The sequence below is a fragment of the Crassostrea angulata genome, chromosome 4, assembly GCF_025612915.1.
Source record: "Crassostrea angulata isolate pt1a10 chromosome 4, ASM2561291v2, whole genome shotgun sequence".
NCBI classification, from domain to species: Eukaryota; Metazoa; Mollusca; class Bivalvia; order Ostreida; family Ostreidae; genus Magallana; species Magallana angulata.
The window spans coordinates 12,736,023-12,749,841 of record NC_069114.1 but is presented as its reverse complement, the minus strand read 5'-3'; the positions used below and the strand labels follow the sequence as shown (position 1 = coordinate 12,749,841).

The window sequence follows — 13,819 nt, the reverse complement described above, 5'->3', positions numbered from 1 at the left end:
TCAAGTCCCTAACTATAACAGTTTTTGAGGAGATGCGTGAACAATATCATGTTCCAAAATACATGAAAAAGGGAGATAATTCAGAAGCGGAAGTGAATTTTCAGACAGGAAGTAAGATGCAAAGAGATATTCACCTAAGACATCATCCCTGTAAAAATCATTAAAATCGATTGAGAAATGGCTGAGAAATTTAGGGTGACTACCAAGAAGAAAAATAATAATATAGAAGAATGAGAACGCGTAGAAAAACAGTAAGGTCTTCCGCTGAAGACGGAAGACCTTAATTACCAACAGAATCAGTACAAGGTCTTCCGTTGAAAACGGAAGACCTTAATGAATAAATAACATTACGTAAATGATCAAGTAAATAAACTTATAACTATAAATTCATAAATTTAAAATACAAGTAAATCAAATATACCATGACAATGTGTTATCTGCAATTAAAGTTCATAGCAAGAAAGTCATTTACATGTACCATAAATAAAATCCCATCATTTCATTTCTTCATCACTTACAGATTGCACTTTACAGAGTATTCTCTCCATCTCTGTCAGTCAACACATGTACACTCATTTCATTCACTCTCCTTCTGTGAAAACTCATACAAATCATGTCTTTCCATTCATTCACAGATATGATAATTATTCAGGTAAAGAGAATGCGGACTTCCTCTTTGAATTGCCTCCCCTTATCGCCCGCTTTCTGGCAGTAGAACTCGGCAGGTGCCCTCAGTCCTAGGTTGGCCAGTAGACGGGCGTATTCCAGGTAAACGGCCTCCACCAGTGACACTGTAAACACACACAGATAGAAATAGATAACTGTATGCATGCTCAATATAAAACTACATTGAATAGAACTTAAATTTGATTCAATTTGATAATTAAGCCCCCCACCCTTTCCTCTTAGTTGTCTCACTTTTTAATGAATGCAGAACAGTCCATCATACATAAAACACACAAGCCATTAATTATCAGTGATTTGATACATATACAATATCATCAGGGCTATGATACAAAATATCATCAGGGCTTTCAAATACATAATATTATCCGGACTTTGATACGTCAGGCCATTTTCTGGCTTTGATACCTACCATTATCTGGGCTTTGGTCCAAGAGTCCAAATTCCCCCAGTGCTGCAGTGAAGCAGGCTGCCCTGTTAAACTGACGCATTCCGTACAACATCTCCAGAACCTTAGAAAACTGGCCCAGAGACAGCATCACTAGCAGGGCCTTGCTCTGAAAATCATAAACAAGGAATCACTGTCAGTGAGTGATTAATCATGTTAATACTACGTAACCTCAAGAATACCGGGGTATTTCAGTGTTAAATATATGGTAATTGAGTCTACACTATTTCTTTCTCTTCTTTTTGTTGTCCAAACTATTTTTTGAAAATATATTTAAAATTTTTTGAGTTAAATAAAAGATAAATTGGCTTTTATTATCAAAGTGAGTGTAATTTCATTGATTTAGAATGAAACTTGATTCAAATTACAAGTCTAGCCTAATAGACACACATTACAATCTATTAATTACATTTTCACAAAATCTCTAAACTAACATTTCTATTAAAACATTGATGAAAGATGAAATATCAGTTAAATTTTAATTTTTTTATTCTCTGTGATCAGCTTTTATTTTGATCACAAATGCACATAAAATTAGTGATATTGCAATTGATGGATTGACTTAAAATTTGTCAATAAAAATTTACAAAAATAGATAAAACTTTAGTAAAATAAATGAACTGCATGTGCTTCTTGAAATTCACAGATATATATTTACATCTACCAAGTATCATACCCTCTATTTCTTACGGAAACATATAGTTAATTCATAGCACTATAGAAACAGCCAGATTGAAATCTACACGCCCTGTTTATTGATTGGTGGAAATCTACAGCGGCTGAAGCTGACAAGAAAGTGACAGGACCAAACTTGACACGCCCAGTTTATCGATTGGTCGAGACCTACAAACTACCTAGGAAAAATCACGAACTGCACGAAATAATCATGACGACGTCAGACCCAAGGTCTCACAGGAGACGATTTGGCTGTTTCTTTTAGTTAACGTACTTACGTACATTTAACAGTAATTAGTGAATTTTACTTACTTTTCATAATTAATTTATTAATTGGCTAAAAGAAAGATGTTAATATAAACAATAAAATGCTTTCTTTGATGATTCATTCGGGTAATGAAGGTAGCGATCATTGCAGAAAAAAATTACCAAAGAAAGCATTTTATTGTTTAAATGAATATTACATGGTTATGTATGCAATCATGCACATCTCTGAATCTTGAACATGAAAACTAATGTCTTTAATATCTAACTTCACTAGTTTGAAATAATATTACCGGTATTTCAAATCTTTAGCATATGTACCGGTACTTGTTTTCTAATGTCACTGAAGCATCACAGACTGCTTTAAAAAATTCTTAAGGTTCTAGTAAAGTCCTTTTATTATAGTGGACACTTTTATAGTATTACCTACATTTTGGTTAAATCACTTATTCTAAGACCATGGCACCTGCTTTCTAGTTGACACTTGAGCATCACTTAATTTCAGGTTGAATTAGTTTTCTAATGCTCAATTCCTTGCTTTCTAGTTTAGGATCGAGTCTAATTTGGTCTTTTGTTTGAATGGGCTCTTTTTTATTTACCTGCTTTCTCGTTGACACTTGAGTCAGACTTATTTTTTGGTCAAATGAATCTTGAACATATTTCTAGCTGACACTTGAGGACACTTGAGCCTGACTTACTTTTTGGTTGACCTGTGTTCCACATAAGTGATCCACCCATCTTTTCATCACCTCACAGCAGTCAGTTTCAGTTAGAGTAGCCTACAATTTATAGTTATCAAAGCTAGACACGTTTGGAGACACTTTATTCAAAACAATTATTGTACATAAATTTATATCTACATGAAAAATGCATGCATATGTATTGCATCCTATTGACACATGCAAATACCGGTTACTTCTATTACAATTTTCAAAAGACTTTTTATCCTCAAAAATATATTCTTCTGTCTTGATTTCAAATAAAAATTTAATACATGACATACAGTTCCATCTATTAAATTTGTCTGAGAATGAAGATGTTAAGATTATTTTTTTCAAAATTTCTTCTAACAAAATGCAAATTTCATGACTGTTTTGTAATTACATGCATTAATGTGCTCATTACAAACAAGAACAACAAAACATCATAAGTCCCATCTAGAATTACAGTGTACACTGAATAATGTCCTCCACATGGCAGATATAGGTATAAACATGTAGTATGGTTATATACCTTAGCCAGCCAGACGGCCTGGTCCCATGCCCCATAGGTCTGGAGATATCGACAGGCGTCCATTCCTTTGTCAATCAGGCAAAGCAGCTGTACCCCCTCTGTGGATACAGACAGAGGCAATCATTATGTATCACCATCTCATAAAAATCATGATTGGAGGCTAGCAGCACTGTCACAAAATCAAAGGCCTGTTAAACAGATCTGAAGCAGGTGCTTGCAACTAAGTGCTGGCCACAATGCCACATCTTTACAACACACACTTAGGCAAGTGCACACAATTTAAGCATCAGCTCTGCTGAACAGGCCTTTGATCTTATCAACATGTACATTGTTGCCTTTCATTGAATAAGCATTACATGTATCTGAATTGTTTATGATAAACAATAAATGTACATGTATTTAAAAACCTACCCTTGATTTTTCCGTTAGCAATCAAGTTGGTGGCCACCAGTTTAATAGTGCTTTGTGAGACACCAGAAGATCTAATGCTGGCCACCAGGCAAGCTCTACAATAAATGTTTATATTCTTGTACAAAACCATCAGACATATTCAAATACATGTATTATACTTTATTTATTTATGACATATGTGTTGCATACATATATTAGTTCAAATTTAACTTATATCTCAATCATTTACCCAAGACAGTTGAAGCATCTTCATGTCATCTATCCAAAACAGTCTCAAGTTTGTGATATTCGTATCCAACTTTCTATCTCTGTTGTTTCAAATATCTTAGTCAATTATCTGTGACAGCTAGTCAATTATCTGTGACAGCTAGTCAATTATCTGTGACAGCTAGTCCATGAAGTATCATGAAAGGATTATATCTTGGTCAATTACCTGGAACACATTCCTTGTACCGGAATATCATTACATGTATCAAGTTATATCTCAGTCATATACTCGAGACAAGGACCATGTACTGTCTTGTATCATCATTTGGTTATACATGTATTTTGGACATTTATCTGAGACAGTCATTGTAAGATCATTGTTGGATTATATTACGGTCATTTACCAGAGACAGTCGGTGTAAGATCATTGTGGGATTATATCTCGGTCATTTACCTGAGACAGTCAGTGTAAAATCATTGTTAGATTATATTACGGTCATTTACATGAGACAGTCAGTGAATTATCATTGTTGAATTATATAACTTGGTCATTTACCTGAGACAGTCGGTTTTGTTATTGTTGGATTACATCTCGGTCTTTTACTTGAGACAGTTTGTGTAGTTTGTTGGATTATATCTCGGTCATTTATCTGAGACAGTCAGTGCGATATCACTGTTGGATTATATCTCGGTCACTTACCTGAGATAGTTGGTGTAATATCATTGTTGGATTATATCTCGGTCATTTACCTGAGACAGTACGTGTAGTATCATCGTTGGATTATATCTCGGTCATTTACCTGAGACAGTAGGTGTAGTATCATCATTGGATTATATCTCGGTCATTTACCTGAGACAGTTTGTGTAGTTTGTTGGATTATATCTCGGTCTCTTACCTGAGACAGTCGGTGTAGTAGGTATCATTCTCGGGCTCTGTCTCCAGCAGTAACTGTACAGCTCGGTCCGTCTCGCGTAACATGATGTAATTCTCAGCACATTTCTTGGTGTGTTCATATGTTACCCTTTTACTGTCGTGAAGAGCTACACGGTCCAACTGATACAGCTGAAAAATTTCACTTAAAGTAAGTCATACATTTAAAAGAACCAATACAGCTGTAAATAGGTGAAAAATTTCTCTTAAAATAAAGTTTGACATACGGTACATTTAAAAGAACCGATACAGCTGAAAATAGGTAAAAAGTTTCTCTTAAAGTTTAACATATTACATTTAAAAGAACTGATACAGCTGAAAATAGGTAATACGTTTCTCTAAAAGTTCGACATTCATTTATAAGAACTGATAAAGCTGAAAATATGTGAAAAGTTTCTCTTAAAGTAAGAAATACATTTAAAAGAAATTTACTGGTAAACATGATTAAAAATTGTGAAATTTTAAAAAAAGATCAACTACTGATGTGCTTAATACAAAAATATCAACACAAGTCAAATTAAATTGCAACCACTCAGTCACTTCACTTTCCCAGACATGTAGTTGTTACCGTTTATCCAGGGTTTTTTTACATGACACATAATTTGCCAAAAGGGGAAATATGTAACATTTTTAATTTGCGTCAGTCATTTTTTGCAATTTCAAAATTTTGTGATAGAAAATAATACAGGATATAATTTCTGCTTATTCATAAATTTACTATTTAAAAAAAGATTGCGAAAAAAAGCAGAAATTAGATTGTCGCAGAGATTTTCAGAAATACGTTACATAGATACTCAGTTGACTTTGACATCTGATCTTAATACAGACCTTAAAGCTGTCATTGTCACAAATTGTGTCAAAGTATCTCTCCAATGGCAAGTCTAGGAGGGACCACGCCCCCTGCTCTGACCCCTCCCCCTCGTCGGGACTGTCAAGCATCACAAGGTCATTGGTCTCCTTGTAGGAGGGTGTGGGAGGGACAAACTTGTCCTTCTCTGGTCCCAGCAGTAAATCCTTGTCTCCCTGAACAAAATCAGTAACCACTCAGTAGTACTGTATCAAAGTTAGCTTCATTTTAAACTCAGGGAGTAATACATAATTTGATTGGCTTTGAGATTCAAATTCAGAGAGTAACACATAATTTGATTAGTCTAAGGAGATACGGTAATTCTGAATCATACATGTTGGCCATTATTACATGTATAATAACTTACATCCAAACTCTATCAACCTGCATTTGTTTGGTTTAAATGTTATACACTTTTTCATTGTTTTTCAGCACAATTCATCTGGTTTTTCTTTACCTCAAACTTATTCATTAAAAAAGCTCTCCTGCTAAAGGAGACTTATATGGTCTAAAAGTGGCCACCACCATTCATCCATCTTAATTAAGGTACCTCACTACACCTACATTTATACTTTTAAGACACTACGTCACAAGATGGAGATTTAAATGTTTTGTTAAACTGTTTACAGTAAAACTCGGTTATAGCGAATTCCTAGGGTCCAATGAAATTAGTAGTAATACGTCGTTATATCCGTAATTCGTTATATCCGTATAGCGAATTCGTAATACATGTATTATCTATAGCGAATTCACTATATATACATGTTTTCTTTCACCAGACTATAAAATTCGCTAAATGAGGCTTAAAATAAAAATTCATTACTCTGATACCTTTAATAATCGAATTATGACTTGAAAAAAATTCTATGAAAATAAATTCTTTCAAATTCTTTTTAATTTGGTAGAGCTTACTTTTTAAACTATAAAGAAATTCGTTACAAAGGTGTTAAATATCGTTATATTTCATCTCTACGGGACTCAAAATCAGTTCGCTACATCTGTAAATTCGTTATATCCGATTTCGTTATAACGGTTACCGTAATATTTTGCAAATAGTTGTTAAGATTTTTACCGGGGATTCCAAAAAAGTTCGCTACATCCGAAAATTCGCTATATCCGTGTTTGTACTAAAAGAGTTTTACTGTCAGTATATCGTTCATTTGGGTTGTATATCGTCCAAGCTCAGTGGTTAAAGTATTGGGCTTATTAACCGCAGATCATGAGATCGAATACACCAGGAGCTTTTGTTCATGTTAACTGAATTAAATTTTTTAAAAATGTAATTTTTCATCCAAAATTGCACATTATTTTGCCTATTATACCGGTACTTAAATACTACTTATCCATTATGATATCTATCAAAATCAAGCAATTTTCTGCTGATTTGAGAAAATATTTCATGGTGTAGTGAGCGGCTACCTTAAAGAGCTTTATTGTAATTTAGATTTAAAACAAAACCACCACTTGAATAGAATGAATTCAACCCTTTTGAAGGTGGTTTGTTTGCCGATTTGTTAGGAAGGACCCAGGAAGAATCAAGTCTTACCTGAGATTTTGGACTCCATTTGACTGCTCTTAGATAATACAAGGCCACAGTCCAAAACAAGAAATCTGATTCATCCCCAAATAACCTGTCAGTGAAAGGATGGTGATCATACAAATTAACAAATATTCCCTTTTTTAAATAATCGTATCAAAATACAATTGTGTACATTTACAAGCCTTCAAGAGCAAAATTTTGAGCTGTAACCCCTAATTGGCCGTAAAACCCAATTTGAAAACCATTCAATCAGATTTATAATGAAATTATTACATCTATAGTTTCCATGATGAAATGACTCCAATTTACAGTATTGACTATTTTTTTTACATGTAATTTTTTATTACATGTAATCATAATACTTGTTTTGAATTCATCATGTCTTACTTGGCAAGCATTACACATCTTTCTGCTACTCCAAATCTGCAGCATGGAAGGTAATCCAAAATATCACTGTAAATAATGAAATACCAAATCATCACTGTAAATAATGAAATACCAATTGAAAATATCACTGTAAATAATGTAATACCAAATTATCCTTGTAAAAAATAAAATTTACAGGCACTGATTAACTGAAAATGAGATAAATCTGTCTGTTGTATACCTACATATGTGTGACATTCACCTGTTCAGGACATAATCTGTTGTGTACCTTAAAAAGGTGTGACATTTACCTGTCCAGGAAATCTGTCTGTTGTGTACCTCATACAGGTATGATATTTACCTGTGCGGGACATCAATCTGTTTGTTGTAGACCTTACACAGGTGTGACATTTACCTGTCAAGGACCTTTACACAGGTGTGACTTTTACCTGTCCAGGAGATCTATCTGTCTGTTGAGTGTTGTCTGGAGATTCTGTTCCTCCTCTCTCAGCCCCTCCAATTTGGGGGAGTACTCTTGATTCCAGGGCTGGTTCTGGAGGTGATACTTCATCATCAGTGACCCCTTGGGGGACAGAATGTAGGGATTGGCTACTTCATCTGCCAAGACATACACCAAAAACTTAACTCCAACAAAGGCTAAGAGGAATTATATAAAGTGATAGGTTTGATGTCTTAAATATTTATATTAAGTTTAATAGGTAAAAAATCAAAAGGATACATAGTCATAAGAAGTTCTCCAGTTATGTGGATGCTTATTATACATTCTAGAAGATTTTCATTCATAAATTGGTCCTTTCATTTATTTTTGACAGTTTAGTTAGAGTTGATAATGTTCAGATAAATTGTTAAGATTAAAATGGTTCCACAGTACATGCTAAAGTGTACTTATTTTCAAGATTACTCCAACAGGTGTGGCTGTTACCTGGAAACTCGCGGTCCTCTATAGTACAGGAGCACGACTTAAGGATCAGGTCAAACACCTGTATACAGCCCTCCGCGGTGGCCAGTACCGGCCGGTCAGATCCAGTCCAATCTGCATCCACCACCTTGGCAACGTCACGTGGACTCTTCATGGAACTCAGTAGCTCAGCCTATTTATTGTCAAGAATCTGATTTACATTTATTTTACCTTACAAAAATTATACATTTAATTAGTACATGTATGACCAAACTCTGTTAGCCTATATTAATTTTATATATTCAAATGTTCCTCATGAGATACATTACATGTACATGTACCAGTATATATGTGTACATTTAAGTACAGGTATATCCAAAGATTTCTGAATCAAGTAAACTTTGCCAAACCTATTTAATACTTAAGAACATCAACATTTGTTTTATCAAAATTAAGCACTATTTTCAGTTTCACCTTTCCATCTTTTAAGTCCCAGATATCAAATCCATCTATGTACAAGATAAAGAACTTCATATTGCCTCGCCCCGGGGCGAAGCGGATCTTCTTGATCCAACCACGCCTTGTGGCCATAGTCCTGTTAAAGCAACCACAAAAATGAATTGGATAATGATATATATTAGAATTCAATTGACAACACAACTTGTGAGAAAAAAACTTACTGTTTGAAAGTGAGTGAAATGACAGAATAAAAGATGAACAAAGAAAGTGGATTTGTTGACAGGGTGATTTTTACCTCTGCGTTTTGTTTTTAAGATCCCAGACAGATAACTGTCCCTCACCATCGCCGAATAAAATGAAGTCTCCTTTCCAGGCAATCCATGTAATGGTCCCCATTCCAGACTAATAACAGGAAAATACCCCCAAATTAGGTACATGTATTAAAAGATAATAACAGGTTTGAATAAAACACATAATTACAGTGACGGTCATAATGTTAATTACACTATTATATCAATCTCTTTTTAGTATTCATTATCCATCAATTGCAGCGACTGTGTTAAGAAAACAATAAGCAGGTAAAACATATAAAAATAATATCCCACAAACAAACTCAAACTTTAAGGTGGAATAACACACCTGGAAAAAGTCCCTCAAATTAACAGGACATTTTTTGATAATGAAAGATATATTTATAAATAAACTGTACAAATGTCAAATAAGCAAAACATTTGCAGTTTGGGGATAAAAAATGAATAATTATCTAAAACGATTCCCTTATCAAAATGAAATCCATTTAAAATCCATTTTTCTACCATTTTTTTTCTGACCATTTTTTTCCATTACTTGAATTTACACCAGAAATGCTGTACAGAATCAATAGCATTTCTAACCATTTATTTTACCATTTTCATTTAAAACCATTGAAACACCATTTAAAACCCATTGAAACACCATTTTTCTGGGACAGTTAATATGCAAATTAACCATTTCCTAGCCATTTAAACATGAGAGAAAAAATGAAAAGAAATGGTGTTTTAACAAATGCATTTAATATCCATTTTAAAACATTAAATTACACAATATAGAAATGATTCTTTATAAAAAGTTGGATCCTCCCAGGAAATGTTCAGAAACATGCTCAATACATACATTAAATCGTCTGTGCATTTAATCACTTGCTCACCAAAACTTGCTCCTATGAAAACACTTATTTCCAGTTTGTTTTGAATGAGTTTAGTTTGGCACTTTGAGTTCAAGTTCTCCACATTCATTTTCGTTGTCCCTGCATGCTTGTACTCTGAAAGAAATGAAAAATGTTACAATATTGATGTAATACAAATTTTCTTTAAGTGTATATTTTATGTTTGCATTTAACTCTAGCTCCTTAATAGAATGAATTTTCAATGATGGTGTTAATTCATTTGGTGCCTCAAAAATATTTATCAACTTATAACTATGTCAGATGTCTGTATAACAATTTGTTAAATAGAAAAAATATCATTTTAATATCCATGTATCAAGAAAAATTTTCAAGGAGGAAGGGGGATTGATTGATTATAATTCTGTTGCCAGGGTAGTCCCAATGCAAATTAAAAAAAGAAAAATAATAATGTTTTATACGAATTTAATAAATTTCAGTTTTGCCAAAGTTCACCCCCCCCCCCTTGATCCGCGCAGGTATTTGATCTATATATCGGGACTTTTCGACCTGAGCTGGGATGGATCACTGCTATGACTTGTTTACTTTCATAAAATTAGACCTACATAAATAAATCCTACATCAATCAAAGTGTGATTTTAATAATTGATCTCGTTATAATGGTAATATGTTGTCATTCCGATGTTAAATACAAAAACTTTAGATAACTAAGGTAAACAGGAAATACGATATATGATGCGCGCGCGTTAGAAAATTCAAAAATTTAGGGGGGAAGAGGTCATCTTGAAAATAATAAAAGGTTTCATTTTAAATTATATACTGAAATATTTCTAAAGAAACAATAAATATCTTAAACTTACTGCCAGATGAGAACACTTTGGCCTGCTCCAGATAATCCTGTAGGCTTATATGTCCACCATGCCATCGTCATATCAGAGTGGATGTCAGAAAAGAAACAGAATCATTATATCCTCTACTAAGAACACAATTCTCTGCCTTGGTAGCAACTGAATGGTTTTTGTCTGCACCAAAAAAAACACCAGAAAAATAGGATCTCCTCTTTGAAATAAATCGGCCGTTATTGTTCCTTGGTCACTGTACAAGTGCTGCCGTGCAAGTAACATACGTGGCTTCAGTGGAAAGTTTCAGAGATAACGCTACCCCCTGCCGGGATGACTGAACCAGAGAGGAAACTTAAATGACCAACACTATGTCATAATGACCTTTGAATGGCTTACATCTTGCATTCAGATTCTGGAAGCATACTGCCAGTATCATGATGTATGACTCCACCACACAAAATATGTGGACGTTATTAATTGAATGCATACTCAACTGGCAATTGATAAATATTGTTAATTGTATTTAATATAAATGTATGTAATATATATATATATATGCACAATAAACATGCTGAAGGTTTTTTTCTTCTGAATTTATGAGTTGTTTTATTGTTGTATGTTCCTTTAATTTCTTTCATTGCATGATCAAGGAAATACGTGTAATTACAAGGAATTGATGGTTTGGGTATCAATTCTATGTATAGCTGTCAGTACGTATACAACACATACTAAACAGTAGATCAATTAAGCTTCTTCAAATAACCATTTCAACGGGAAAAATGGCCTAGAAAAAAAATGGAAGAAAAATGGTGAACTTGGCAAAGGCAATTCAGTTTCAATGCCATTTTTTGAATAAATGATGAATCAATGGAAAGAAATGGCCATTTTAAAACATTTTTCTGTATAAATGGCTAATAAATGGTTTCAATAAATGGTTTGAGAAAGTTGACTCCAGAAAAAATGAAAATAAATGGTTAATAAATGGAAAATCAGAGAAAAATGGATGAGAAATGGTAAATAAATGGAAAATTGACCATTTCTTTTGGCTAAGGGTTATTCCAGTAAGTAACAACAAAAGCCCCTGCGGGATTCGAACTTGGGATGTACGGATCACAAGTCCGACACTTTATCCACTCGGCTATGGAGTAAGTTACTTTTTTTCGTCCATAAAATCCTTTCAATAAAACGAAATGTTTCGATCAGCAGTCAGCCATTTTGCGATGATGTGTTATTCCACCTTAAGGTGTAATATCCCTCTGCTATTAATTTTGCCATAAATTTTTAAAAATATTTCATATTGATTTTCATCAAAGTCAATATCAATCGATTCACATGAAACAAATTTTACGTGATGAAGCGCTGCTATATTTTTCAAAAATTGATAAAATGTCTAATCATGATATGAAGAAAACTAGACATAGTGATTAGAAAAAACAAAATTTTACCATCGCAGCATAAAATTAAAAATCCAAAATGTATATGAAAATAATGTATAGTTACATTTTCAATTCATATTAGAAAACATAATGAAGCGCTGCGTTTTAGTTCAAATAGCACTTTGTTGTATAGGTTTGCAACAAAACTTGCTTCAATCAGCAAGAGTTATCTTTCTTTATCATAGACTATTGAAGGTTTTACATACATGTTTTACATACAGTGCAAGTAAAATTGCCACAGTTTCTTAAATTTCAGAAAAGGTTATCTTTTTTAAATTTGGATAAGATAATAGTAAATGGATATATATATTTAAGAAATCCTAAAAATGTAAACCAGAGCATTTTGTTATGTAACACAAAACGGGGATCAAAATAATGATAGTGAATAATCTTCCAGTAATTGGTATGATATCAATACAGGGATATACTGTCTTGAATCAAATGAGCTGAGATATTAGATTTTTTTTCAATTTGTTTTCCCATATCTGCTCCCTCAGAATAGAAAAGCTTTATTCAATTTTAAACATTTGAAATGTTATAAGTTTTAATTAAACGATTTCAACTAAGTCTAGAATTTGTAATTGTCTTGGTCACATTTTCCCAATTTAGTTCTTTCAGCTCTATAGATAGAAAAATAAAAATATTCAATCCAAATATTCTCTGGCCTAAAACATCAAACATGTACCGTACATGTACTGAACAAGTACATAAAATTTAGTTACGGTATATTTAAAAAAAAGAATAAATCCATCGGGAGGGGGAAGTGGAGAGGGGGAGGAATAGTCATGTAGATATTGCCTCATAAAAAATTTATCATTATGATACATTTCTTGTAATATTTTGTAAAAGTTTTCTTTACTTTTTTGCCCCCCTGCTTCAAAAGAGCCATGGGGTTCAGTTCTAATTTTCTTTTTCTATCCTTGAATTCAAAAAAGTGTATCGCCTTCGAACATAAATTGGGACCATGCACCACTTCCCTTGTTGTTACATGCATTAATAATTGTGAGTTAACAGAAACAAAGTGATATTATTTTCTACAGAAGTTATCTCTCTTATCAGAGGGACATTCCACTTTAAGATAAACTCTGTAAAAAAACTGTGAAATTCAAATCTTTTATTTTGGCGAGAAGAAACTCTCAAGAAATATCATGCAATTAAAGTTCACGCATATAAAAAGTGATTAACAATTAATACATGAAAACAAATTGTCATTTATCTTAAAATTTGAGTCTGACATTGAGAACTATATAAACAGTTTATAAATGTACATGAATTAAATGTAATTAAAGGTGTACAATACATGTACATACTGTATGTAGATGAAATAGTGATATTGTGGATTTTATATTTTTATTATAGGGTCCTACCACATAAGTTGATAAGGATGGAGAATTA

The 13,819-nt window shown here is 33.1% G+C and overlaps 1 protein-coding gene across 1 annotated transcript in view; it reads right to left on the bottom strand.

Moving 5' to 3' along the window:
* Positions 1–365: 365 nt before the first annotated feature.
* The window catches only part of LOC128180707 (WD repeat-containing protein 11-like), a 29,404-nt gene continuing 15,950 nt past the window's right edge, over positions 366–13,819 (bottom strand). The window contains exons 15-27 of the mRNA XM_052848833.1: positions 9,280–9,386; positions 9,000–9,120; positions 8,550–8,718; positions 8,056–8,224; positions 7,628–7,693; positions 7,247–7,331; positions 5,682–5,876; positions 4,819–4,985; positions 3,716–3,810; positions 3,305–3,402; positions 2,770–2,850; positions 1,097–1,241; positions 366–791 (exon numbers count right to left, since the gene is read on the bottom strand). Coding sequence (XP_052704793.1) covers positions 649–791; positions 1,097–1,241; positions 2,770–2,850; positions 3,305–3,402; positions 3,716–3,810; positions 4,819–4,985; positions 5,682–5,876; positions 7,247–7,331; positions 7,628–7,693; positions 8,056–8,224; positions 8,550–8,718; positions 9,000–9,120; positions 9,280–9,386 — 1,641 coding nt within the window. The 3' untranslated portion in view covers positions 366–648. The remainder of the gene's footprint in view (positions 792–1,096; positions 1,242–2,769; positions 2,851–3,304; positions 3,403–3,715; positions 3,811–4,818; positions 4,986–5,681; positions 5,877–7,246; positions 7,332–7,627; positions 7,694–8,055; positions 8,225–8,549; positions 8,719–8,999; positions 9,121–9,279; positions 9,387–13,819) is intronic.